At 33.5% G+C, this 27,073-nt stretch overlaps 4 protein-coding genes and 1 pseudogene across 6 annotated transcripts; 3 read left to right on the forward strand and 2 right to left on the reverse strand.

The window, feature by feature from the left end:
* The first annotated feature begins 791 nt into the window (after positions 1–791).
* LOC100800355 (sialyltransferase-like protein 1) lies at positions 792–6,455 on the forward strand. Of its 2 annotated transcripts, XR_418683.4 has the most exons (12): positions 792–1,235; positions 1,326–1,432; positions 1,919–2,005; positions 2,130–2,207; positions 2,297–2,388; positions 2,500–2,701; positions 2,988–3,078; positions 4,926–4,984; positions 5,122–5,270; positions 5,447–5,528; positions 5,619–6,180; positions 6,304–6,455. XR_418683.4 is itself a non-coding variant. In XM_006598935.4 (11 exons), exons 1-11 carry the CDS (start codon positions 1,118–1,120, stop codon positions 6,009–6,011), a joined length of 1,458 nt encoding a protein of 485 aa, XP_006598998.1. In that variant the 5' UTR covers positions 792–1,117; the 3' UTR covers positions 6,012–6,455. The 2 variants fall into 2 exon arrangements, 1 of the variants encoding a protein (XP_006598998.1); XM_006598935.4 differs by having other exon boundaries at positions 5,619–6,455.
* A 1,207-nt stretch (positions 6,456–7,662) lies between these two features.
* LOC100305960 (putative light-regulated protein 1) lies at positions 7,663–9,917 on the forward strand. The gene is made up of 3 exons (NM_001248611.3): positions 7,663–7,917; positions 8,662–8,814; positions 9,531–9,917. The coding sequence occupies exons 1-3, from the start codon at positions 7,733–7,735 to the stop codon at positions 9,604–9,606; spliced, it is 414 nt and encodes a 137-aa protein (NP_001235540.2). The 5' UTR covers positions 7,663–7,732; the 3' UTR covers positions 9,607–9,917.
* A 2,487-nt stretch (positions 9,918–12,404) lies between these two features.
* Positions 12,405–15,204, forward strand: LOC100800890 (putative pentatricopeptide repeat-containing protein At2g01510; annotated as a pseudogene).
* Positions 15,205–16,652: 1,448 nt separating this feature from the next.
* LOC100800534 (MAP7 domain-containing protein 2) lies at positions 16,653–17,611 on the reverse strand. The gene has a single exon (XM_003548838.5). The coding sequence runs from the start codon at positions 17,436–17,438 to the stop codon at positions 16,857–16,859; it is 582 nt and encodes a 193-aa protein (XP_003548886.1). The 5' UTR covers positions 17,439–17,611; the 3' UTR covers positions 16,653–16,856.
* Positions 17,612–19,979: 2,368 nt separating this feature from the next.
* LOC100803204 (aspartokinase 1, chloroplastic) lies at positions 19,980–26,175 on the reverse strand. Of its 2 annotated transcripts, none has more exons than XM_014769201.3 (14): positions 25,891–26,175; positions 25,242–25,745; positions 25,002–25,084; positions 24,830–24,870; positions 24,489–24,643; positions 24,212–24,361; positions 23,978–24,073; positions 23,612–23,728; positions 21,938–22,057; positions 21,753–21,845; positions 21,548–21,664; positions 21,107–21,223; positions 20,722–20,784; positions 19,980–20,337 (listed from the first exon to the last, which is right to left on the reverse strand). In XM_014769201.3, exons 2-14 carry the CDS (start codon positions 25,632–25,634, stop codon positions 20,197–20,199), a joined length of 1,686 nt encoding a protein of 561 aa, XP_014624687.1. In that variant the 5' UTR covers positions 25,635–25,745; positions 25,891–26,175; the 3' UTR covers positions 19,980–20,196. The 2 variants fall into 2 exon arrangements, with proteins under 2 accessions (XP_014624687.1, XP_014624688.1); XM_014769202.3 differs by having other exon boundaries at positions 25,242–25,635; positions 25,891–26,163.
* Positions 26,176–27,073: the final 898 nt, after the last annotated feature.

Genomic DNA, 27,073 nt, shown 5'->3' on the forward strand with positions numbered 1-27,073 from the left:
AATGGCCAGGTTATCATTGGCACACCCGCAACAATGCTCTCAATTAGTGACTTCCAACCACAATGGGTCACAAATCCACCAGTTGAAGTGTGACTAAGGATTTGGGTTTGAGGTGGCCTAGAAGTAATAACCAAACCTTCTTCTTTGGTCCTCTCCTAGAACCCGTGTGGCAAAAACTCTAAAGGGTCATCATTTTTAACATCAAGATCACTAGGTGCTCTAAAAACCCAAAAGAATTTTTGATCACTCAGCTCTAACCCCAAAGCTAGCTCATTAATCTGTTGTTGATTGAGAGCACATACACTTCCAAAGGAGACATACAAGACTGAGTTAGGCATCTGGTTATATAACCAGCACAAATATTGTGAGTTTCCTTTTGACTCACTACTTGGTCCCGTTTGAATGACTAGCCCAACAAGGTAAACAGGAACATTCACTGCAAGAAAAAATAAAATCAGTGGGAAAAAAGGACTTAACTATTATTGTTTTAGTTCCTCAAATTTTAGTTTTTTTTTTCAGTTTTTCTGAAATTTTTATATTGATACTTTTAGTCTCTTTCATGAGTTTGCCTCAAACCAAGAATAATAGATTGACAATTTATAATGATAATTTTTAGCTGTTAAAATTTAGTTTTAAATTTTCATTCGTCCTAATTTACTATTTAAAATCATCACACAAATTGATAAACTATTTTGATGCACACTTAAGGACGGAGTAAAAAGAGTAATTTTCAAAATTTAAGAACTAAAAAAATCAAATTTAGATCTGAGAGACTAAAAAAGATCCAAAATTGAGGGATTAAAACAATCATTAAGCCAAAAACAACTTATATTTAATTTTTTAAAAAATCAGCAGTTCCTGGTCGGTTTTTTCTACAATATTTGGCAGTAGGTGAAAACGCGATTCTCCTGGTTCAGAACGCGCATTTCCATATCTCAATTCTCAAGCAAACAAAGTCGGTGATGTTGATCAGAGCGGAAAACGTCGTCGTTTGAGAGAAACTGAACTTCGAAGGTGACACCCTGCCACATTTTCGACCAATCCTAGATTAAAAATTGTCTCTCTCTCTTTTTTTTTTTTTTTTTTTTCTCTCTTTCTGTCTGTGACGGAAACAGCAATGAGGCAGCACAAGCAAGTGTCCTCCATTAACCGGCGACCCACCGTTCTTTATCTGGTGTGCGTCGCAGCATTGTTTTCCCTCCTCCTCTTCTACACCCAATCCTCTTTCTTCTCAGGTATTTCTTATTGTTATTCTCAATAATAATAATAATCATTCAAATTCCGTTCCGTGTTACCTTAATTTCCATATTAATTTGCATTTACAGGCGCCGTGTCTTCAGATTCTTCAAGGATAGATGCCGTCTCTTCAGATCGCGATTCCGAAACAATCCACGTTTTGTCTAACTTTCAGTCCAGTGTGAAGCAATGTGTGGTAACTGTTCGATCTGGAACTTTTTTTTTCCTTCCTTCTGAATAATAGTAATGTGGTTATTTACTGTTGGATATCCCACCAGTGATGTGACCAAATTAAAGTATATAAGGGGGGACAAAGCTCGTGTTATAAACTGGTTTTGCAAGGGTTTTGAGTTAGACGTAAAACCCAAATTGTGAGATTTATCTTATCATTTCTAAATGAACTGGCTCTATTTTGTACAAAACTTAGATTAGATAAAGTTTCTTAGGTGATTTTGATGCTGTTTTGCAATCAATATTAGATTTTCAGCTTAGTAATTAGTGTTACAAAGGTATGCATTAAATGTCAAAGTAGATTATTAAGGTGTAAGTCCAATTCTTATTGGAGAAAAACACCCAAAATACCTAAAGAACTGTATCTAAGTTTTGTCTTTTTAATTTTGTTTTTTAAAATATAATTATTTAGTTATCTGAAGATCTGTGCTGAGGTTGGGATTGAAAACAGGATAACAGGGGGCTTGGACTCACTGCACATGTTATTGACCATTGCAAATTAATCCTTAAATACCCTGAAGGTACCAACAGCACTTGGGTATGTCTCTTTCTGCCTTGTGAATCCTGAGTTCTGAGCACTCTTATTTGATTCAATTTCCATTAATTGCAAATTGCTGATTTTTTTTTTTTTGGTTTATTTTTCAATGTGTCAATGATTGCAGTACAATGCACAGTTTAAGAAATTTGAGCCTTTGGAGTACAATTATGATTTGTGTGAGACAATCCTATTGTGGGAACAGGTGCATTGTCTTGTCATCCCTTTTGCCCCTGCCTAAGTTGTAATTTCAGGCTGAGTATTTACAAGTGTTGATGTGTTGAGATGTTGCAGTATCGCAACATGACTACGGTGTTGACCAGAGAGTATCTTGATGCTCGCCCTGGTGGTTGGGTGGATTATGCTCCACAAAGGATAGCGCAGTTGTATGGATCTTGAAACCTTACTTATTTCATGTTTGTTTGTGTCAATGCTGATGCAGTTGCATTGCATGTGTTATTGGTTAGCGAGTGTGGTGACACCTTTTCTTCTTGTAGGGGGGCAAAGAAGTGCACTAACAAGACACTTTGTGAAGAGAACCTCGATGTGTTATTACCTGCAAAGCCCCCATTTCATCCACGGCAGTTTCGAACTTGTGCTGTTGTTGGGAATTCTGGGGACCTTCTGAAGACTAGATTTGGGAAAGAAATTGATAGTCATGATGCTGTTTTTCGAGACAATGAGGCCCCTGTTAATGAGGTAAGCCTGTTAACTCATACATAATGGGGCAAATTTTCTCAGTCATCAACTTTTTAATAATTTCTTCTTCCCATTTCTGTTGTCTTGATATCCTGTTAGTTTGTGCATGCATAGACGAAACTGGCCACCTGCTACTGCAAGATCCAACCATTATTTTTTTACTTCTGATTTCTGAACAAGATGCTGTAAAGTGATATAGGATGTTAGAGCATATAGTGCATTTATCTGATGTGATATTAAAAGAAAATTTGCATATACTTATTTTGCTTCTTTATGGATTGTGTAGAAATATGCCAAATATGTTGGTCTTAAGAGGGATTTCCGTCTAGTAGTAAGAGGTGCTGCTCGTAACATGGTCCCCATTCTAAACGGGTCTGGTAAGTTATTATATATGAAAATATTTAAACAAGAATATCAAACTTTTATTGAAATTTTTTGTCATACTAGTTGTATTGAGAATCTATTTGCAATCTCTGTCATTCACAAGTGGATACACTATGAAATATAGCTTTAATTTATACCCATCTTTTGTTACCTGTGATTTATTGATAACTCTATTTTCTGTAATTTTCTTGCAGTATCCTTGATTTTTTTTTGTTCTTGTTAACCTTTCTAGTTCTTATTGTATGTGAATTGTACTTTTGAATTTCCTGGTTTTCATGTCCTACAGAAGTGTTGTAAAATATTGTTCTTTTGTTTAAATTATGCATCATCATACAATCTACATACATATGTTTGTGTGTGTGTGTGCAACCTTGATGTTGTTTTTGTGAATGCTTTCTTATTATTGTCTGTTGTAAATTCACTATTATTAAGTGATTAATTCTAGTATTTAGTTTTTAGATCAAAGGTAGCACAAGGGTTGCTTTCATCACATTATACAAGTTTAACAGTATCCATCTAGGATTGAATGGTTGAATGTCAGGTAGTAGGCCTCATTGCACTTTCCCAACATGTTTATTTAAAAATCCTATCATAGATGTATCCTAACATGATTTAATATCACGTCTGTAATAACTAGGAAACAATTAACAAGTCAAATTACAAATTACAAACAGGACAAACTTCAAAATTGTGAAAACAGAGCACAATAGGTTGCTAGTTCTAAGATGCTGGACTTGAAATTTTAAATTTTAAACAGAACAGTAATCTAGTTTGAAATCTGGACCTGAGTTCACACTGGATTGAAGTTGGATTCTTGACAGCTGGATCTTGGGTTGTAATGGGGTTCATGATGGGAATTTGTGTTGTCTCAAGACTGCATTTTTGTTCTGTTTCATGACTTAGGAATGGATCCTCTCATGCTGAATTTTCAAATAACCTTATCATGCAAGAATTGTGTTTATTTCTCTCCTCATAAATTTTAAATAGTTGAGACCTTATTAAAATTCATAAACGTTTAGAAAAAGAGAGAGATAAAAAAAAATTCCATAACAACTTCATAAAGATGATTTCATTGAACATTGTTCAGGTCAGTGGAATTCAAATTCAGATCCAAACTAATCAGCTGCTTGTCTTGCCTAATTTTGAACAGCCCATGTGATTCAGGTCTTAGTCCATTTAGCTCTCGTTATTTGCAAAACACTAGAGATAAAAAATAGTGTCTCAGGACTTCAACTGGCACAGTATTTTTGTCTCTCTTGAGTATTTCCCTACCAAAAAAAAATGTGATCATTCTAGACATAGTTATTGAAGTCAAAGAAGTTGATGCTAACCCTTGATTAGGATGGCAGGTGGCACGATATAAATGATCTTGTTATATCAATAGCAAAAAATAACAAAAAAGTGGCCCAGTGCAAGGTGCTCCCACCTAATGGGATCTAGAGAAGTTAGATGGACACAGCCTTATCCCTGCAAACAGAGAGGCTTCTTCCTAGATTTGAACCTGTGACCTTCAAGTCACAACTCACAAGGCAACAACCTTAGTGCAGTGCCAAAATTCGCTCTCATTTGCAAAAGAAAATAAAAATTGAATGGTGTTGATGCTATTTAATTTTAACCATTACAAATGATCTGTGTTGACAAATATATTAGTATATTTTCTGGGCATTTGGCATCTAAGCGCAGATTTGTGGGGATCAACTAGTTGGTATTTGCTCAAAACCTGGGAAATAGAAAACCACGAGTTCACTAGATATTACGAGATTTTAATCATATTTTTTACATTGTATCTAAGTTCGTGATATGAATATGATGAGAGGATAAAAATTTTGTTCTTTTGCAGACAATGAGGTACTCATAATCAAAAGTCTGACACATAGAGAAATCAATGCAGTTATAAAGGTGAAAATCTGTTCTTTGATAACTATTTTATTGAATGCTTTTTGGTATATGAGCTCAATACGATGGGAGCAACTGGATACTTAGTTACTTTCTAGAATAGATTTATCCGCATTCTTTTGAACTACCTTTTATGACAGACTATACCCAATCCAGTCTATCTCTTCCAAGGAATTGTACTACGTCGAGGTGCCAAAGGAACTGGAATGAAATCTATTGAGTTAGCACTCTCCATGTGTGATATTATTGATATATATGGCTTCACTGTTGATCCAGGATACACTGAATGGTGGGTTTCTCTATTTTAATATTGATTATTTATTATATTCTTGGTGTTTCCTTCATTGATACTCCAATCTTCATTTTTAAATTATTTGTTTATTTATTTATTTATTTTGTATATGAGGTTGTGATACTAATGCCTTCAAACTTTTGATCTTCCTTTTTATCGTTTTTTTCTTATAGGACAAGATACTTCTCTCAGCCTAGGAAGGGACACAACCCACTTCAAGGAAGAGCATACTACCAACTCCTAGAATGTCTTGGGGTATTTATATTAATTATTATAAATTTCCACATAAAATGTATTTAGTGGTGTGTATTTTATAATGTTTTTGGCTTTGGGTTTTATTGTCAGGTAATTAGAATTCACTCTCCCATGAGGTCTAAGAGGATGGAAGACTGGTCAGATATACCTAGTAGACAAATGATAAGCCAAGCACATGCAGCAGCTTTGCGCTTAAAAAGGAGTCAAGCTGGTCAGGGTGGTGACTTAGGGCAGTTTGGCAATTGTAAGGTGTGGGGCAATGTCAATCCAGACAAAAGTGGACCTGTCTCGGGATCACCAGACATGAGTGATGTCAGGAGATATTCAAATTATAGTAAATGGGAAGTCATGCCTTTTGAGAGTTTGAGGAAAGAAGCACGGGATCATTATAACCAGATGCAAGGGGTCTCTGTATATAAAATGGATGGCAATAAGTTGGATGATCTAGTCTGTGTGAGACATTCCTTAAAATCCGAGGTGTAAATGGGTGCCTTTGCTGTCTATATTGTTTTTCTCTGATCACACCCTACTGTATTCTAAATGGAATCTGGGATGAAGATACTTTCCGAGGGCTTCATGGCTCCTCATCCATCGTTCTGTCTCATCACTTATTGCAGAGCACAACACGAATCTCAACTCCAAGGAAAATGAGGTAGTCAATATGCGTAATTTCATCGATCCATATGATTCATATTTTAAAGTGATTCATGGTAAGGGGTCTAGAAATCTTAATACAGGAATTCTGACCAGAGATTTGTTGTACCATTTTTTTCAGGTTTACAATGGATAGTGCTTAGTCCATAGTATAATAGATATCTGTCTTTTATTTATATTGTACTAATTAGCCGAAGGAGTATCTGCAGAAAGTCGTAGCTGTTTTGTGAAGTGATTTTTCACATGAATTTCAATGGTATTTTTAGTCGCTAATCTTTTTCTCCTTTATTCATGTTTTTCTATTTTGTTCCTCTAGTTGCTATTGCCTCCCACAAACTTGCTGCTCGACTTATTTTGCCGAATTAACCTTTTTTCACTTTGCTGACCCCATCTAGTGGGATAAGGCGTTGTTGTTGTAACCTTTTTTCACTTTGTTTACTCTAATGCTCATTGGGCAACCTCAAAGATCAAATATTGGTCTCGTGCAGCATGTTACCTATTGTTTGATTGGATGGATATACTCTAAAGTTGATCTCGTTCTAAACATTTAAAAGCGTGGAACTTGTGTCATTTTTTAAAGATCTTTTTAGTGTATTTTTGCAGATAACTTGAATCAAAGTAATTTGGATGGACTTGGTTTTGGGGAAGAATAATGTCCCTATGTAGCCGTATTTATTTATACACAATTGTCTGAGTTTAAGTTCTATTAAAAATCCTGTTAAAAGATTCTTATTACACACTGTCAAATGTCAATTGTCAATTATCAAATGTAAGTTTTCAAGATAAATAGTACAACCATATTGCGTTCCTCAACTGTCAACCTACACCAATGAATTGTTTTGCAACCATATGAACAGTGTGGCTGGCATAGTCTGTTTCCATTTTTTTGTAAAAAAAAAACAATTTCGTATGTAAATAAATACTTTAAGTTATCCATCTACAAACTCATTTATGACATTCTATTTCGTGTTCTCCACCCTTGGAAAAATGATCCTACACATTAGCTTATCAGTTTTACAGCTTGCAAAGTTGCAATCGAGATGGAAAGCCTAACTAGAAGAAAGGAAACAAAATTGTACTAAGACATATCTATCATATTGAATTTTAATTAACTTTAGTTGGATCAAACACATACTAAACAATATAAGATAACCAAAGGACAACGTAAAAACTATCTCCACTGAAGGATAAAACTCTTCTAACAGTTATTTTGTTCATTCACAAGTCTTAAAATTACAATCTTAAATAAAATTACTTTCCTTATCTCTCTAGTCAAAGTAAAACCTATATGTGTGTATAAGAAAAATCAAAGTGGATATTATTACAATGATCAAAAAAGTCCAAGAGCTACACAAATATCTCTAGTTGATGGAACCCTCGATAGCAGGACGATTCCCCAACACAAAAAGACAACCTTATCCAAAACCTCAAATATCTCACTTTATCACACTCTATTATACCTTAAACCTTATCACACTCCACTCTATTCTATAAATTGGAATCACTGCTCCTCATAAGATTAATACAACCTCAAAAAGAGTTCTTTCAAAATGCAAACAGCCTTAACCTTCGCTGCCCCCAACGTTGTGCCATTGGCACCCACAAAGAGTGTCTCCCATATTACCATCTTTCCTACCAAATTGAAAGCCCCGCGCTCCTCACCTCGTTACTCTCCGATTAGGGTTGCAACCGTGGAGCCCGACACTTCAACTGTCGACTACAACTCTGCGTTCTCGTAAGCCTTCCTTATTACGACTTTCACTTCACTTATTGTTTCAGTTTTAGACCATTTAGGTTCTCATTTTTTTTTTCCTGTTTTGATCTTTATGTTGGCCAATGGACTAAAATGTTAATTTCATTATTTAATTTGATTACTGATTCAACTTTAGAAAAACAGTGGTTTTCGTCCGTGCTAACAAACGGTTTTCATCGTGAGTAGAGATGAAACTACTGTTTTTCTTTTAAAAAAAAAATATTAGGAACTACATTCATTATGGGTTAAATATATTTTTTTATATTTATAATATACTCATTTTTTAATTTATTATTTAAAAATATTCTTTTTTATTTTAGTACATGATGTTTTTTATTTTTATTTTTAATATTTATTGTTAATATAAATTTATTAAATGATGGCATGATCATCATTTAATTAAATGATGTGACATTCAATTATCAATTAGTAGATGAGAACTAAAGACAAATAAAAAAATAAGTTTAGAAATATCAGATAAAAAAATAAAAAGAATTATTTTTTAGGTAATAAATTAAGAAAGAGATATATTTTAAGCGTGAAAACATATTTAAGTCATTAATTAAAGTGGAAGTTTAGATACTAAAATAAAGTTTAATTAAAAAACTGAAAATATATTTTACCCTTATTTTATTACGTTTTATTGCGGCTGTTCATTTTTTTGGGGGTTTAAAATCATCAGAAATTGGTACCCAGATCCAACCAAATTATTTGTTTTGTTTTCAGAGTGTTTCCTGCAGAAGCATGCGAAACTGTAGGAGGGGAAGCCTGCATGGCGGAGATGTACCCTGAAACGAAGCTACAGCCAGAGGCTAAGACTCCACGAGTCGTTACAGAGAACGTTGAGAGAGAGTATCTTGAATACGATGATCCTAAAACGTAAGATATATAGGAATCAATTCAGATACACTTTTATTATAGAGGTTTTTAAAGTGACAACTAAATAGAAATCATCATGGACATTATTTTTATAACAATTATTATAAAATACTACAAATTTATGTGGCTGATCTCACAATAAACATGATATTCAAATATTTAAAATTCAACTTAGTAAAATTGTGGTGACAGAATGGACTTTTTACTTGAGCCTTAATTTGATTCTCTGTGCATGTTTCTCTCTATTAAAATCACTTGGGCAAGAGATACAGAGTCCTAACATGTATATTCTTATATTAAAATAGTTGGGGGCCAATCTTATATTAATATTTATTAGGGTATAAGTAATTTTTTAAAAAAATGAGGGGCCAAGGCTATAAAAATTAATAAACTTATTATAAATATCAATATCTACTGTGAATGTATTTTAATAAAAATTCTTTAATTATATGGCACTTTAGAATTAGATAAACATACTTTGTAATTAATTAATTAAAATATGTATTCCACTAGTCAAATTAATCAGAATTAAGGGTGAGGACTAGTAAAATGAATATTTAGACATCTTAAAAGTAAATAATTTTGTTATCATTTAGCTATAAAACCTTCTAAGATTGATTTCACTATTTACTCAATTTATTGACTTCACTGCTGGATATGAATTCAGAATTGTGGATAAGCATTATTATATTGTGGTTGTGGTGTGTGTTGTTCAGGGTATTTCGAGGAGAGGCTTGTGATGATCTTGGAGGAACTTTCTGTGAGACCGAGTATCAGAAGGGTGTCTACTAGAGAAATGTGAAAACCCTTTTTATTGCCATGACTACTGCGTTTTCAATGTCAACCAGTAGTAATTGTAGTGTTGAATGTACATAGGTATAAGGCTATGGATCTCAGTTTATATTGAGTTTCAGTATCGCTATAAAACTTTACAATAATTATACACTAAATTTCATAGCTTCGGCCCTCTCTTCTCTTTGACTAATTTTAAAATAAAATACAATAGGAGTACTTCATCAAGATACAATAAAAGGAGTACTCCACTAGTAATGTATTTGGGGGCATCATTTTGGTTCTCTAAGTAATTTATTAACATTTTTTTCTAATATCAGTGTGATTAAGATGCAAATACAATATATTTTATTCTTAAGAAAAAAAAAAGTCTCTAAAAATAATGAGAAAGGAATATAATTTACTATAACAGAAATAATGAATCATTCTGTCCATCGAGGCTGGCCAAAAATAAAAATCTGTCCATCAAGAGAAGTAAAAGATTTTTTTTTCTGTAATTTCATTTTAATAAACTGCAATGAACCAGAAAGTCTGAATGAAAGTCATAATCATTTATCATAAAGCTAAACCGGAATGGATGGACACGTGCCACACCTGTTAGAATGAACTATAATATGATCAAATATGTAGAAGTAGAAAGAGATTGAGAAAAACAGCTTTTTTTTTTAGTTACAGACAGAGAAAGAGAGGACTAAAAACCTCTTAGGAAAGCAATATGGGCTATGTCGGTCCTAAGAGCTTTTGGGACAATTAATTTCATTTTTATGAATAATTGAATATCATCTGCCGAATTAAATTAAGATGGTGCCAAACAAAATAAATTATTGCAGCAATAATAAAAGCAAGTCTAATTTGACAGGAGATATAAAATTGATGGGATTATTAGGAATGAATGAAAGAAAAAAAAAATCACATATTCGATTTCTCCTGACTTGTGTTAATAAAATTAACAAATTAATAACTCGTCAGATAAAAAAAATTAATTTGTTACTGTCCATGTTCAAATATATTTGGCATCAAGTGGATAGGCTTAGCACTACATAACAGCCATTCCTCCACTGAGGGTCTAAGGAAATCTAAGCCTTATCCATTCACAAGCTCAAATAGTAATCTTTCAACGTCAAGCATAAATTTCAAACTGATGCACATGTAGTTGTAAGCCATATTCTTATATTAATCCGAGTTAATCTAGTAAAATAAAATCAAACTTTTTTAATCAGTTAAAATAAATCAATTTTTCTACACAAGTTAAAATCACTTATATACCTCAACATTTTAAGAAATTTTGCAATCTAACTTCTTGACAAACATCTACAAGACACACATAAACAAGTAAAAACTAATTGAAGCAGACATAAGCCCTATTTGAAAATTTTCTTCATAAACACTTAAAAGAGAAAAAAATGTAAACTAAAACTAATTTATGCACTAATTAAAATTATATTTTAGAGAAGCTAAATGATTAAGTTTTTATAAATTAACTTATACATAAATTAATTTTAATATATAAGATAAATTTTTTTATTTTATTTTCTTATTTTCATTTTTTACGTAGAACCTGTTTGCTTAAACTTATTTTTTTAAAATCATTTTTTTAATAAAAATAAGTAATTTTTTGTTTTTTAATATGTTTATCTAAATCTTTTCTTTAAATTTTTTTTCTTTTTTTAAGAAGAAAATCATTTCTACTTCTTAAAAAAAAAATTAAAAATTATTTTTCTTAAAATTACTTTTTTAAGTTTAAACAAATAAGCATATAATTAAGTGCTTATAAAAAAGCTTTTCCAAACCAAACAAGTAGCAAATGAGCTGTGAATCGGTCATAATAATTTGCCAGATTAGCCTCACGTATCAGCATTCCAAGTTTTCATTTCCACGACTGAGAAGGTCAAGTCTCTCTATAAATTGAAGCCTTATTTATATCTTATCATATAAAAAATCCAAATTATATAATATTCGTAAATGCATGAATTGAACAATCTTATCAGCTTACAAACAAGGAGAGCCTGTTAGATAGAGTGGAATGAAATGAGAGTAAATTGAGATCAAAATGTTGAATTAAAATAAAGTGTAAAAGTGTGAATTTTCTCGCATTTTTTTTCACTCTCTTTCATTACAAATGAACAGACGTTAAAATTGAGATGAAAATTTGATTTCTCCTTATAATTACAAGTTTAATTGGATCGAGGTCCTTTAAGTTCAACAATATTGACCACTTTAGGAATTATGACGCCAACTAGCTTAAAAACACATGGTTGAAGAACTTATGAAACCCATCAATGAGGGGCCCAATGGAAGAAAGCCCTAAAACAATTTTAAATTTAATTAAGCAAAGAAGAGACATAATGTGAGGGTCACTAAAAAGATTAATAACATGACCATATACATCTTTGGTCTCTCGTGCTCTCCTCCAGCCTCTCCAACCCTAAAGATATAGGGAGAATAATAAAGAGAATAGGATTGAACTCATGGTGGGTCAAATTGGTCCATGAATTTTTCACTTGATACTTACTAAAAAAAAATAAGTCCTCTCTCATAAGCCTCACTAACTTATAGACTTATAGGTTCACTTTGTTGCTCCTCATGAGTTAATTATCTATATCCAAAATTTAATCAATAATGTTGGTTTGGTGTTGATAGATAGATAATCTACAAATAAATTTGGTGGTTTGTCATGAGATTAATGGAGAATCCGACTAATAGAGGCGATTTTTTTTTCTTTTTCCAAGCACAAATAATTTAGACTAACAAAGATGACTAACCAAAATTGCTAGTATTTATTTTAAAAAAATAAATTGATGAATCAATTCATAAGAAATCGAACTAACATTTTTTAGACTTAGCAAGAGATGGATCAAGTCATCAATCTATGGATTCAATTTTTTTCCCTTTGCAATTACAATTTACAAGTGTACCTTCGTCATAGTCTTGAGAGAAATTTAACTTTTACACTATAAATATAGATTTTTTACATAAATTTGGCGCCAAAAACGACCTTCCCATTTTCCCTTTCCCTTCCATGAATCACATAAAATCATGTACGAGGAACCTCGGCGCCTTGACATCTTCTCCAAAGCGACACCTTTATGTCGACGCTTCCATGATCAAGACAGGCTTCGATCCCAACACGTACCGTTACAATTTCCAAGTTCAGATCCACCTCCAACGTGGGGATTTGGGCGCTGCACGCAAACTGTTCGACGAAATGCCTCACAAGAACGTCATCTCCACCAACACAATGATAATGGGTTACATAAAATCTGGCAACCTTTCCACTGCCAGGAGCTTGTTTGACAGCATGGTTCAACGCTCGGTTGTTACGTGGACAATGCTGATCGGTGGCTATGCTCAGAACAACCGGTTCCCCGAAGCTTTCGGTCTCTTTGCCGATATGTGTAGACACGGAACGGTTCCGGATCATATCATCTTGGCCACTCTCTTATCTGGGTTCACTGAGTTTGAATCTGTCAACGAAGTGGCACAAGTGCATGCCCATGTTGTCAAATTGGGGTATATTTCCACCCTCATGGTTTGCAACTCGTTGCTTGATTCTTACTGTAAGACGCGTAGCCTTGGATTGGCCTGTCAACTCTTCGAGCATATGCCAGAGAAAGATAATGTTACTTTCAATGCATTGTTGATGGGATACTCCAAAGAGGGATTCAATCATGATGCCATAAACCTGTTTTTCAAGATGCAGGATTTGGGATTTAGGCCCTCGGAATTTACTTTTGCTGCAGTTTTAACTGCAGGGATACAGTTGGATGATATAGAGTTTGGGCAACAAGTTCACAGTTTTGTGGTGAAGTGTAATTTTGTGTGGAATGTGTTTGTGGCTAATTCTTTGCTTGATTTCTACTCGAAGCATGATCGGATTGTTGAGGCAAGGAAGCTTTTTGATGAGATGCCAGAGGTGGATGGTATCTCTTACAATGTGCTCATCATGTGTTGTGCATGGAATGGCAGAGTTGAAGAATCTCTTGAACTTTTCAGGGAGTTACAGTTTACTAGATTTGACCGGAGGCAGTTCCCTTTTGCTACCTTGTTGAGCATTGCTGCAAATGCTTTGAATCTGGAAATGGGTAGGCAAATCCATTCCCAGGCTATTGTAACAGAAGCCATTTCAGAAATTCTGGTTAGGAATTCGTTAGTTGACATGTACGCTAAATGTGACAAATTTGGGGAAGCAAATAGGATTTTTGCAGATCTGGCACATCAAAGTTCAGTTCCATGGACAGCCTTGATCTCGGGTTATGTTCAGAAGGGACTCCATGAAGATGGCCTAAAGCTATTCGTTGAGATGCAAAGAGCCAAAATAGGTGCTGACTCGGCCACTTATGCCAGCATTTTAAGAGCCTGTGCAAATCTAGCTTCACTGACACTAGGAAAACAGTTACACTCACATATAATCAGATCAGGATGCATTTCAAATGTATTTTCTGGGAGTGCACTGGTTGACATGTATGCAAAATGTGGATCCATAAAAGATGCACTTCAAATGTTTCAAGAGATGCCTGTGAAGAACTCAGTCTCCTGGAATGCACTGATTTCAGCTTATGCACAAAACGGAGACGGTGGCCATGCTCTTAGATCATTTGAACAGATGGTTCATTCAGGTCTGCAACCAACTTCCGTTAGCTTCCTTAGCATTCTATGTGCCTGCAGCCATTGTGGTCTAGTTGAAGAAGGACAACAGTACTTTAACTCTATGGCTCAAGATTACAAACTTGTACCCAGAAAAGAGCATTATGCATCAATTGTTGATATGTTATGTCGCAGTGGAAGATTTGATGAGGCTGAGAAATTGATGGCTCAGATGCCATTTGAACCGGATGAGATAATGTGGTCATCAATTCTCAACTCATGCAGTATCCATAAGAATCAAGAGTTGGCAAAGAAAGCAGCAGACCAACTATTCAATATGAAGGTCCTTAGAGATGCTGCACCATATGTTAGCATGTCCAATATCTATGCAGCAGCTGGTGAATGGAACAATGTGGGAAAGGTGAAGAAGGCCATGAGAGAGCGAGGGGTTAGAAAGGTCCCGGCATACAGTTGGGTTGAAATCAAACAGAAGACCCATGTTTTCTCAGCCAATGACACGTCTCACCCACAGATGAAAGAGATAACGAGGAAGCTTGACGAACTGGAAAAGCAAATGGAGGAACAAGCGTATAAACCTGACTCAGGCTGTGCCCTTTACAATGTGGACGAGGAAGTCAAGGTAGAGTCACTAAAATATCATAGTGAACGCATTGCCATTGCGTTCGCACTAAGGGTCACCCGTATTGGTGATGAAGAACCTACGAGCTTGTGATGATTGTCATGCTGCTATCAAAGTAATCTCCAAGATTGTAAATAGGGAAATCACAGTCAGGGATTCAAGTAGATTCCATCATTTTAGAGATGGATCTTGCTCCTGTAAGGAATACTGGTAGGTTGCCTTCTGTTTCCATCAACAAAATCATCATTTTTTTTAAATAAAAAAAAAAAAGCAGAAAAAACTTACAAAGTTCGTTTCCATTGTCAGATCACACACTTTTCTTATGTACCATTATTTATATCAATCTTCTACAGACCAAGAAAAAACATTTATTATTCTTGTGTGTAGACATTTTTGTTATATTGGTGGCTTTTACCTTGACCAGGAAATTCACACTCAGATTTTATTACTTGTCGAAATAAGTGATCCAAGATAATTTTAGATTGATTAAGTTGTTATTGTTATTATGAGCTTGCTTGTTTCAATTTTTTTTTAAACAGATACTGTTAAAAATTTAATGTTTGTTTAAGTTTGTAAAATAAAGAGCAAATTACAGCAACCTCCCGAGGTATGTAAGATTTACCCGTCTCCCCTTCTTTTTCTGAAGTTACACAAAATCTTCTTAACTTTTATGATTTTGCTACACTTGTACTTCCTCCATCGTTATCCTTGTTAACTCCGTTTATTTTTTAGATCACACATGAATTTTATTAAAATTTTAATCTTGAAATTATCATCATCTCCTTCCTTCATTTAAAACTCTTATCTTTGGCACACCATTGTTAAATCTTTCCGGGCCATTGTTGAATTTTTACAATATTAACTAATCACAACACCTTTAATATTTCTAATGAAACCTGCGGAGCTCAAAAGCAAACGATTAACAGTTATCAAGAACTTGTATACTAAGCATCAATTGGAATCTCAAGACTACAAATTTTTCCACCACAAAGCAATCCCACTTTATCACACAAGCCTCAATCTTTAGAGCCAACTACAGGACTAATTCATAAATTAAAACTTAATCACACTTTTTTGCTTCTCAATCCCCTCCAAAGATTTCTAACCTAAGTTCTCTCTTACAATATTAAGTTTTAGACTGTGATATAACACATGATAATGAACCAGCATGACCTAAAACAGAAGTGTAAATAGTTATGGTTCTGCTACTGATATATAAAACAATATAAGATGAACTGATCTCAAGTGCTCGGATTTTCAATTAGAAAACTCGAATTATACATGAGGTGAACGGAGAAAGTCAAAAATAGAAAAAACAAAGAAATTGTGTGTGTTCCTGTTCCAGTGATAGGGGGAAAACTGAAAAGCCAAATAAACAACCATTCAGAAACATTTGGTTAGAATGTGTACCTAACAAGATTCATCCAATTGGCCTTAGGGCCCTCCATGTATCAAAAATAGAAAAAACAAGATTCATCAAGCAGACCAAATATATGTTTGTTTTGCAGTTGAAATTATTGTGATGCATTCTAAATTTCTAATGCATATCTAACGAATAAAAACAAAATAAAAGCAAAAGCAAGAACCATAATTCTTTTGCAAAAGAACTTTTGCCTCAAGTAATTTTTCACCTAATTTCCAAACATGCTCTAGGCTGTTAAACAACACAACACAACACGAAACATATAATCACAAAGGAACTCCCAAAGGAGCCGTATAATTATTTACACTTTTGTTTTAGGTCATGCTGGTTCATGATCATCTGTTATATGTCGCTAACTGAGTGTCACCAATTACATTCGATCACTGAAAGGAACAACCATGACGGAATTTTGCGATTTCTATAGATTAAATGTGAAAATTTTACATCCTTAATTGAAACCTGAGGGAGCTCAAAAGCAAACAACTATCAGTTACCACAGAAACTTGTATACTAATCATCAATTGAAATCTCAATACTACAAAATTTTCCACCAAAAAGCAATATATAAAAACCGAATTGAAAAAGATAAAAAAACAAAACATACTATTTCCTAACCAATTCATCAGGAACAACCCTAAGCTGCTTCCTCTGCTTGGATTTGGCGATCTTCTTCAAAGTATTAGGGTTTGTAATCTTTTGGAACTTGGTTCCAGATCTGATGATATTCTCCTGCTTTTTCTTCTCCCTCTCCTCTTTCTTCTTCCTCTTCTCGACCTTGTTCAACCGAATCTCCTCCTTCAGCTCCATCATCCTCTCCTTGTACGCCTTCTTTATCACCTTCTCCCTCTCCCTCTGCTCGAACGTCGTCCCCTTCCGGCTAACCTGCGCCGCCGACGCCCTCCGCTGCCGCACTTGCTTCCACTTCCGCCCCGACACCCTCCCGGCGATCACGCCGTCGTAGCTCGGATGACCGAACGCCGGCTTGTCCGGGTTCTCCGACGATGGCAGCGCCGATCGCTTCGCCGGCGGCGGGAGTGCGTCGTCGGTGTCCATCAGAGAGGCGCCGTCGATGACGTCATCGGCGGCGGCGTCGTGCTGAGGCTGCGACTGCTGCTCTCTCTTGCGCTTGTAGGTTTTGCCGCCAAAACCCTCGTCGAGACAGCGGAAGTCGATTGTGCACGCCATCAGTGTGGTGTGCGAAGAGCGAACGAGAAAACCCTAATGGATTTTTAGGGTTTTATAGGGTACTTGTATTTGATTCTCACTCGCTGGTCTTTTTTTACAAATATGACCTTTTCCTCACAATTTTATCACTGTTTTGTTTTGTCTGTCTTTAGAATAGAAGTAGGGATGGAAATGGAATCGGGTAGGCCACGCATCACCTACGTCTAATAAGATTTGTTTTATATTTTTATAGTTTAAGTTTGAATTTATTATTTGTCACCAACTTATTTGTTAACTTAACTCATTTAAATATATGTTTCATGTTAAAAAGTATAAAAAAAATATTATTTTTTAAACAAATTAAAGATTTTTATTAAAAATAATAAGATAATTTTAAATCATCTATAAATTATACTAATTAATTTATTTCAAACATTAATTAAAATGATTTAAATTGTCAAACTATTAAAATAAATTTTAATTTAAATAAAATAATTATAATATTATATCTCATATTAATAATAATATTTTTATTATAAAATATTATTACTAAATAAGATTGTCCATCTGACTTAATAGTATTTTCTTAAGTTATGTGTTCTGATCTATTTAATTAAATATATTTATTGAAAAATTTGAGTTTGACATTTTTACTAAATGAGATCTTAAATTGAGTCATAGATCCTCTGCAGGTTATTTGACCTACTTCCACCCTTAAATAGAAGAACATAACTTTATTTTTTATAATAATAATAACAATAATAATAATAGAAGAAGAATAAAACTTATGAGAAGAATTATATATAATATATACATAAATTCAGAGTTACTAGTGTAATATCTCGGGTTCGGCATGGATCTTATGTTTACAATTTACAAATTCATATATTATTATAATTTTTAAATTATTTGTAATGTTTTTTATTTTAAATATATTTATACATGTGTCTAGCATGTGCGCATATGAGTATGCATATGTTTACAAATATGTTCATTGGCCATTAAAAAAATTAAAATAATAAATAAATTAAATTAAAAAAACCAAATTTGAAATGTATTTTTATGAGAAATAATTAATACACCAAACATTTTAAATTGAACCTTATAAAAAGGGTCAAACTACACTTATAATTTAAACCTTATAAAAAATAAATAAATCATAGTAATACATAACTAAGAGACAAAAATTGCTTTCAAAATTTTCTATATTTATATCTTTCATCTTTTAGATGCATTTCACATTTTATTTTCTAGTAAAAAAAGTTATGTTTAACCATTTTAAACTATTATTTTATCTTTTTTTACATCTAATCTTCTTAGTCATTCATTCATTTGAATCTTTTAAATTTTATTTCTATCTCTAAATTAAATTTTAATCATTTTTTTTAAAAAAAACTGAATAATTAAAAATGATTATATCACAATTTTAATAAAAGCACTTGTAATTTTTTTTTGAAAGTATTATTTTTGAACATTTAATTATTTCCAAACATGTATTTAGTGCATGTTCAAGAGTAGAGTTTTGGAGGGAAAAAGTTAAAGGATAATTTTTTTTAAAAAAAAGAGATTTATAATGTTTGTAAAATATAAAGATTAAGACATTAAATTTATGCTAGTCTATCGTTATATTTTTATTTAAAAAAGTATCAAATTAAATAATATTTATTTGAAATGTAAATTTTATCTTTCAAAACTCAATTCCATATCATACTTAAATACTTATAAAGAAGAAGAAAAAAATATCTAAGATAATGTTTGGTGTGAGAAAATTGGAGACAATGAGAAGGGAAAGGATGGATTTTTTTTTTTTTTAACTTTTTAGATTTGGTTTAATTTTCATTCAATGTTTGCTCTCCCTTTTCTCCCTCCCTCCCAAATATTTGGTGATATGGGTGGGGGAAGGAATGGAATTTGAAACATTTCTAAGTGTATTAACTAAGATAATCCTATTTATCTTCTGAAATCCAAAATTATAAAGATGTAAAAGTAAATTAATTTTTAAAATCTCTTCCTTTCTATTTTGAACCAAACAAGAAAAGAGTTATTTACCCTCTCCTCCATTAAAATCCCTCCTCTCAACTTAATAAGATATCTAAACAAAATATGTCTCTTTCCTTCCCTTCCTTTGAACCAAATAATCCATAAAGTAAAGTCATTCTATTCTACTATTATTATACTTCCTTTGTATATAAGAAAAGGTTTTCTGGTACTAGTAATAAAATAATTCAGTTGTGATAACTGAATTAGCCAATTAGTCAATCTAACGAGAAACTAATCAATTTAACTCTAAAAACCAATCTTACAAAAAAAAAATATCCATATAAAATTGGTTCAACTAGTTTAAATCTAGACAAACATTATTTTTTTTTTTGAGTCACATGTATCCTTCACGATAGGCAATCCTGCTCAAGTCTTATGAAACTACTATGAGCAGTTCGAATCATTGCTAGGAGAGAGAGAAAAAACTATTTTTTAAATTTTAAAACAAAAGATTAACTTTATTGATATGACAATTCTAACCCAATAATATAATGATAGATAGTGATATCAATTACATAATTCTCAGTATTAAGAAGTTTATTCAAACTCACTCACAATAAATTACAAATAACTTCTTGCAGCTGGTCATCCCCCCTTATGGAGGAGGCGACCAGAATATACAAAGGTATACTCTAGTAGTAACAGGACTAATAAATACTGTACTAGTGCTAGCCAAAACATTTCTTAACGCATAAGATAAGGTATTAATCTGCTATATTGGCAAAACCAAAGTATCCCCCTAAGATAATGCAGGAACAGAACCATTTCCAGGTATGCATTCATTCTCTAATTCAAAGAGTTCGCTTTCAAAAAAGGCTTTGTGGAGAGCCCTGACACACTGCTCTGCTTCACTGTCATTTACAACTAACGAGATATTCACCTGGCGGGAAACAAACACAAATAAAAGATAATGAAATGAAAACCTAGAGTAATAATTTGTAGATAAATGTAATTTATTTATACTCAGCCTGAATATGACATTGACAATTGACCCCTAAAGCCAAGGAAAAACTAATGTGATAGTGAATGAGGAACCCACAGGGGTTAGTCTATAGTTAGCATGAGATCTTAGATTCGAAACTCGTTGTTTATTACCTCACTTCAACAAATATGATGTAATATGCATGCAAAGTCTACAACGTGGCAAAAGTATTTCAGATAACTTAACACATGCTAAGTGACTGAGGATAAACAAGCTAATAATTTCTAAACAGCGACTAGCCAACTATAACGTAGAAACATCGAAAGTTTATAAAGTGCATACCTTAGATGCACCCTGAGAGATCATTTGAACAGTGACCCCAAGAGTTCGAAGAACATGAAAGGCCTGCAATAAAAGGCTAATCAGTAAATTTTAAACTCAATAAAAGAGCAAAACATTAGCTTATTACAGAAGAACGAATCAACTTAGTCCTAAAAAGTGCATCAAACAAGCCAAGGAACCTATTCCAATATGCTAATTTTGACCATGCTTCAAGGCTCCCAAAGAGATGAGGCACTCAAAAAAAACACATCCCCAAGATAGGGACAGAACACCCAGATAATGGAATTGTAAAAAACAATTCACGAAGAACATCAAAGCATCAAAATAGACCTTTTTAATAATAAATCTCAGAATACTATTCAAAGGGAGATAATATAACACAAACCTTCTCCAATATTAGTGATGATCTCTGAACATTTCCAATGAGAGAGATTATGGATCTGGTCTTTAAGAGATTTACTACTGCAATTTTTTCCAGTTCTTCGACAACATAGTCAAGTTCCTGTTTAAAGATAAAGAATGATAGCCAATTAGACTTACCAATGGCTGGAACAAAACTGGAGACAGGGCAAGGATGGAGCATGCATTTGTTTACTTTATGTAAGTATAAGACTGGGTGACCTCAAGCAGATAGATATTATCTAAGATGGCCATCAACTATACTATTAAGTAATAACAATAACCACGTCCACACCCTATCCCAGTAGGCAGGAAATACTCCATCGATCAAATGTCACCATTTCTTAATATCATAACTCATCAACAAAAAAATGGAAGTAGATCAATAACAAAAAAGTTAATGGAAGTAAGGAACAGAAAGGCTTACCTGTTGAATTAGTTCTCTGCTCCATAGCTTTGATGGATCCAATGTCAAGGAAATACTAACTTCACTTGTAGCTACAACATCAACTGATATACCTAACTCTTCGAATATTGAAAATACCTGCATCAACTGATATGCTTAAGTCTTCGAAGATAGGAAGAGACTCAGCCACTGAGAGCACAGGTCTGGCAGGTTTTAGCTTTCTAACCTTAGCAAGGAACCCAAACTGACCAAGCATGCGAGTGCTTACAATATCTAACATGGTCACATTACGTTTCAAAACAATGCTAGTTAATAATGCCTGCAAGCACAAATAGGAAAACATAACAGTGTCTAAAATCATCCTTCAGATAATCGTATTTTTCATTTATGCCAAGGCTCAACGATACAAACCTTGCTCATATCCCTTGTCTTAGCAATGAGAGTACCTGGAGCTTTAGGGTTGTAGGAATTTTTAACCCTAACAGGAATATCACTTTCTCTAGCAGGTCTCATAGACTGTGGATGCAGGACCTGCAAATCAGAGAAATAATTCATACACAAGATTTAATCTGATATCCAGCACGTCATGTCAACTGGGCACCCAATAATCATGCTGCTCATGTCGGTGTTGCTAGGTAAATAAAACAGAAATATTGGGAGCAACAAATTTTTTTAATAGTACAGATCTAATATAATTTGGTGAGTGTATTTTTATCAGTTAATGCTCATTGTTACTAAAGTATTCACTTTTAGGGGTATATTTTTGTTATGGCTATCAAGCATAGGTTTAAGGGCTGTGTTTGTATTAATCTATTCATGTTATTGTTCCTTTATTCTCTTTTTTATCAATAAATTTTAAATAAAATCCAAAAAAAATGGAACAAAAATACAAAAAATGAGACCTTACAGTCAACCAGTTTTACTGCAACCATACTCAAAGCCGCAAAGTCATGCCAAATCTCATGAACACTCTCAAAGCTAAAAAAAGTTATCAGTATTAAAGAAGATACATAAATAATTATGCATGTTTGAACTAACTTATGTTGAGTTAAAATAATCTTGCAATCAAAATGTAATCAGGAGAGTTTTTGGCTGAAAAACTATTTTTAGGTAGAAATTAAGGTTAAAATGCTAAATCATATTAATTTCAGAATAAATTATACAAAGGATGGACGTTAGATTTTATACTAATTTATACTAATTTCAGAATAAATTTTGATATACTAACAAAAATATAACCCCGGAATGGACGTTAGATTTTATGTCACCCTATCATATTAATTTGGAAAGACAAGTTGCAGCTTTCGATGGCCATTAATATGCGTGCTATGCAAGTCTTATCGCTATCCAAACAGTGGCCCACTTATTTTTGCATTGTCAGCAGCTACTATAATTATGGAATAAATTGTTCCAAGATCATGGAGAACTTTCACTTTTGGCCAATTTCTTTTAATACATTTCAAAGGTTTCTTCTAATAGAATTTGTTGCCAAGTGTTATGTGGTTCTTTGAACATAATGGTTTTGTTTGACTTTGATCTATAAAGACAACCACTCCAAGAGGGAATTGGAGTTTGAAATACTTGACGTTGTTTGTGTTTCTCAAGTGTATTGGGATGGAGCAGAATGGCTATATCTTCCAAGAGTTTTTTCTTTATCTCCCCCCCCCCCAAAAAAAATAAATAAATATATATATATATATATATATATATATATATATATATATATATATATATGTTATGGGCTTATGGCATAGAATTTTGTTGATGACTTCTATCTGGTGTTCTCTCCATGGTCAAGAGAATAGCCTTGTTGCAATTAGCCTGTAGGCTCCATTTTTCAGTTTCTCCTATCAAATAATTGTTTTAACACTACAACAACAATGACAATAATCAAGACTTATCCCATTATGTTGGATTTGTAAAGCAAATATAGAGTTAAAAATGGTATTGCTTTTAATTTGCATCATACCAATAAGACATGTGATTCAACACTAAATCAGAACCAAGAAAGCTTACTAGAATCCTGTCATTTTATACACGAGAGAAATGGTACATGGCATATTGCCAACAAAATTATGATGATACCTGAGCACCAAAGTATGCAAGTTCAGCAGCCTCATCAAATGTCAAATATGGAACAGGTTTTGCTTGTGGGCATATATTTGGATCACAGGTTAGAACACCATCAACATCTTTCCATACCTGTTTAAGGGACTCAAATTAATGGTTTCCTTTTATCTTCATTTAAACTAAGGAAATTACGCATCAAAATATGCAGTATATCATGCTTGGGTTTTATATTATGAAGTCAAAAAGACACTTGCATTTCCTACATCAAGAATTTGGAATTAATGCAAACATGTAAATCTAACAACTCATTAATATGCAAAGCAAGTGCACTGACATTCTGACAATATTTTAACATTCATAACTAAGTGTTTATGTATGAACCTGGATTTCTGGCAACCCTAGTGCTTTTCCAATAGTTGTAGCAGTTAAATCACTTCCTCCTCTACCCAATGTTGTCACTGCACATGATTTTCGTGCCTGCAAGAAGGAAAAAATTATTATATTTGTAACTAGAGAAATTCTCATTTTTGCAATGTAAATGACTGGAAAACTAGAGAGATAGGTGTTGAGGCAGGGGAAGGAAGAACTGCTAAAAATTTAAGGCATCGAAAAGACCTTTCCAAGGAAGCCTGTAACAATTGGAATAGCAGGATCACAAACCCAATCACTATGTAACCTCTTTGCAACAGCAGGATATGTTGCTTCCAAAATGTCAGCATTTGTGAAGTCATCAGATGTTATAATACCCATCTCAAATGCATCATACTACCAAACAAACAAATAAATAAAATTTAGAAACAAACTATATTAATCAAGATTCAGAGTTGGACAATCCCAATCATACAAAACTTTTTTATTTGTAATAAGTTTTAGATAGGAAATAAAAACATACTTGGCGGGCCCTAATTCCTAATGTATTAAGATATGCAGCAAAGATCCTAGTGGACATGCACTCTCCAAATGAAACTAAATAATCTTGAGTCCGTGGAGTCAACTCTTTCATCATAGCTATCCCCTTTAAAAGTTGCTCCAATTCTTCTAGATGCTCTGGAAATATTTACACAAACAAATATGATGTTGCCACTAATATGAGTAGAAACATATTAAATTACTTGAACATGCATATTGACAAGAAAGAAAGGTTATGGTAGAATAAAATAGAAACTTGCATGACATAACAAGCAAAAACTAATGTGACCAAAATAAGATCTAATATGGAAGAAGGTAGCTCACTCTCAATAGCATTTCTGTCCACTCCAAGCTCTTCCACAGTCCTAAATAAGACAACAACATGCAGTGAAAAAAAGAGAACTTTACGTCCGAAAAAAAATGTGATTTCCCATTATTCTTCGAAAACATCTTCACTAAACATAGAAAAGTAAAACGGAAAATTGATTATCCTTACCTGAGATGCAGATCTTTTATAATGCTGAGCTCGTCAATACTATCAGCCATAGTTACTCCACAGCTTACAGCTTTTTCTCCAGCCTAACAAGACAAAAGGTATCCCATTTCTTATAAATTGCAGACCAGATCATCTCAGTTGCACTCTGTTGCAGACTCATTAGCCTGCAATGCAACCGCAACCACAACACAACCCCAAAAGAATGCAACAAAAACGTTAAAAAAGTGAGGAAAACAATACCAGCAACAGCATGTTAGTTGTCTTTCCCATGGCAGAGAGAACAATTATAGGCCTCTCTTCCGGGAAGCTCAGAATAAGGTTGGCAACCTCTCTCATCCTTTCTGCATTGGCAACAGAGGAGCCGCCAAACTTCATGACACACGTGTAACTCGTTTCAATATCCGCAAAGCCACCACTTTCACCCTCAACCACATCACTTTCTGTTGCCTTGATGCAACTAACCCTGAGTGTCGCCACCCTCTCACTCGAAACTCTCCTCACAAGGGGAACGGGAGCAAAAAACCCAATTCGCCATGGCGGCCACAGGGATGCTTGACACTGACAACACACTCTTCTACTCAAAGCCACAGGGATCGTGCCCTTGACCATAGTTAGTTGCATGGTGCTTGTCATGCTTATTACGAGTTATTTCCGCCAAAAAAAACAACCAAAAATGAAAAACAAAACAATCTCAGTAATCTGTAACAGATATTAGTGAAATGCTTCAAGTGTCCAAAGCTCGATCTGCGAAAAAATTATAAAATTCTATCCATTCAGCTACAATGAAATTATCAAAAACTAAAGGAAATAATAAAAAGCAGTAAATAATTCTATTTCTTCAGAAACCGGGGGCAATTTACGGAGTTTATTTAAAGTAATAAATAAATACCTTGTGAGAAGGAGTTTGGCGAAAATGCATGAAAACGGTTCTGAAGAAGAAACTCCGAAAATGGAAAATTTTGAGAGAGGTTAGGGTTTTTAATTTTAGGAACAGTGGTTTTGTTCGGAGTGGTGGAAGTGATTTTGAGAGTGAGCGAGAGGTCTCTCTGCCTCTGGTGTGTAGTGAGTGAGTAACTATTGTTACTATCTTTGATGGCAGGGGAAAGCGAGTGCTACGCTTCTTGTGGCGGCTATTCTCTGAAAAAGACAAAAACGTGTTATTTCCTTAACTACTTTCTTAACGACTAAACTTCTTTTTTATTTCTTCTTTTAATATACTTATGTAAGTCTTTTTTTTTTTATTCGAGTTAGTTTTACATGAGTTGGGTTCAGGGCCACGGTAGGGTGTTGGTAGGTGCACCCAGCATTTTTTTAAAATGTCAAAACTGTCCCTCATTTGTGTTGGATGTGTGTGAGAGGGTAGTTCGTAAAAGATTTACAGATCAAGTTGATCCGTATGTTGATATTTTAAACATACGGATCAACTTGATCGGTAAGCCTTTTACGCATGGACATCTTTTACTCTTATTATTAAGTGCTGGGTGCACCTAGCAACACCCGCCACGGTATCGGGTCTGGGCATAGTCCAGAGGTGCAACAACTCAGAGTTCATATCTAGAAGAGGTCCAAATTTTTTAAAAATATATTTATAATTATATAGTAAATTTGTATATATTATTTAATGTTATTTTTATAAATAGATTGAAATTGTTATCTTGTTTTATGTCATCTTAATTAAATTAAATATGATATGTGATTAAAAAGTATAAGAGATTTTTCTTTCCAAACATGTTGTATTCATGAATTCATGTTAAATGAATTTTCAAGTAAAAAAATAATAGGAACACATTTTTTTTAAACACATCTTTTCAAGTAATTATAACATTATGTAATGAACCTATTTTAATAATCTAAAGTGTTTATTTTTTTTAACAAAATAAGAAACACAAACAACAACTTAAAATCTAAAGAAGTTTAAATTAAAATTTAGTATATTAAATTGTGTCAATTTTAATGAAAATACATGGGTATTTTTTATGCCAAATATATTTGTAATTTTAAATGCTTGCATATAAGGGTTTCTTGTTTTCATTTTTCCTAGGACTCATAAAATGTCAAGAGCGGACTTGCAG

Source organism: Glycine max, chromosome 16 (genome assembly GCF_000004515.6).
Source record: "Glycine max cultivar Williams 82 chromosome 16, Glycine_max_v4.0, whole genome shotgun sequence".
Classification (NCBI taxonomy): domain Eukaryota; kingdom Viridiplantae; phylum Streptophyta; class Magnoliopsida; order Fabales; family Fabaceae; genus Glycine; species Glycine max.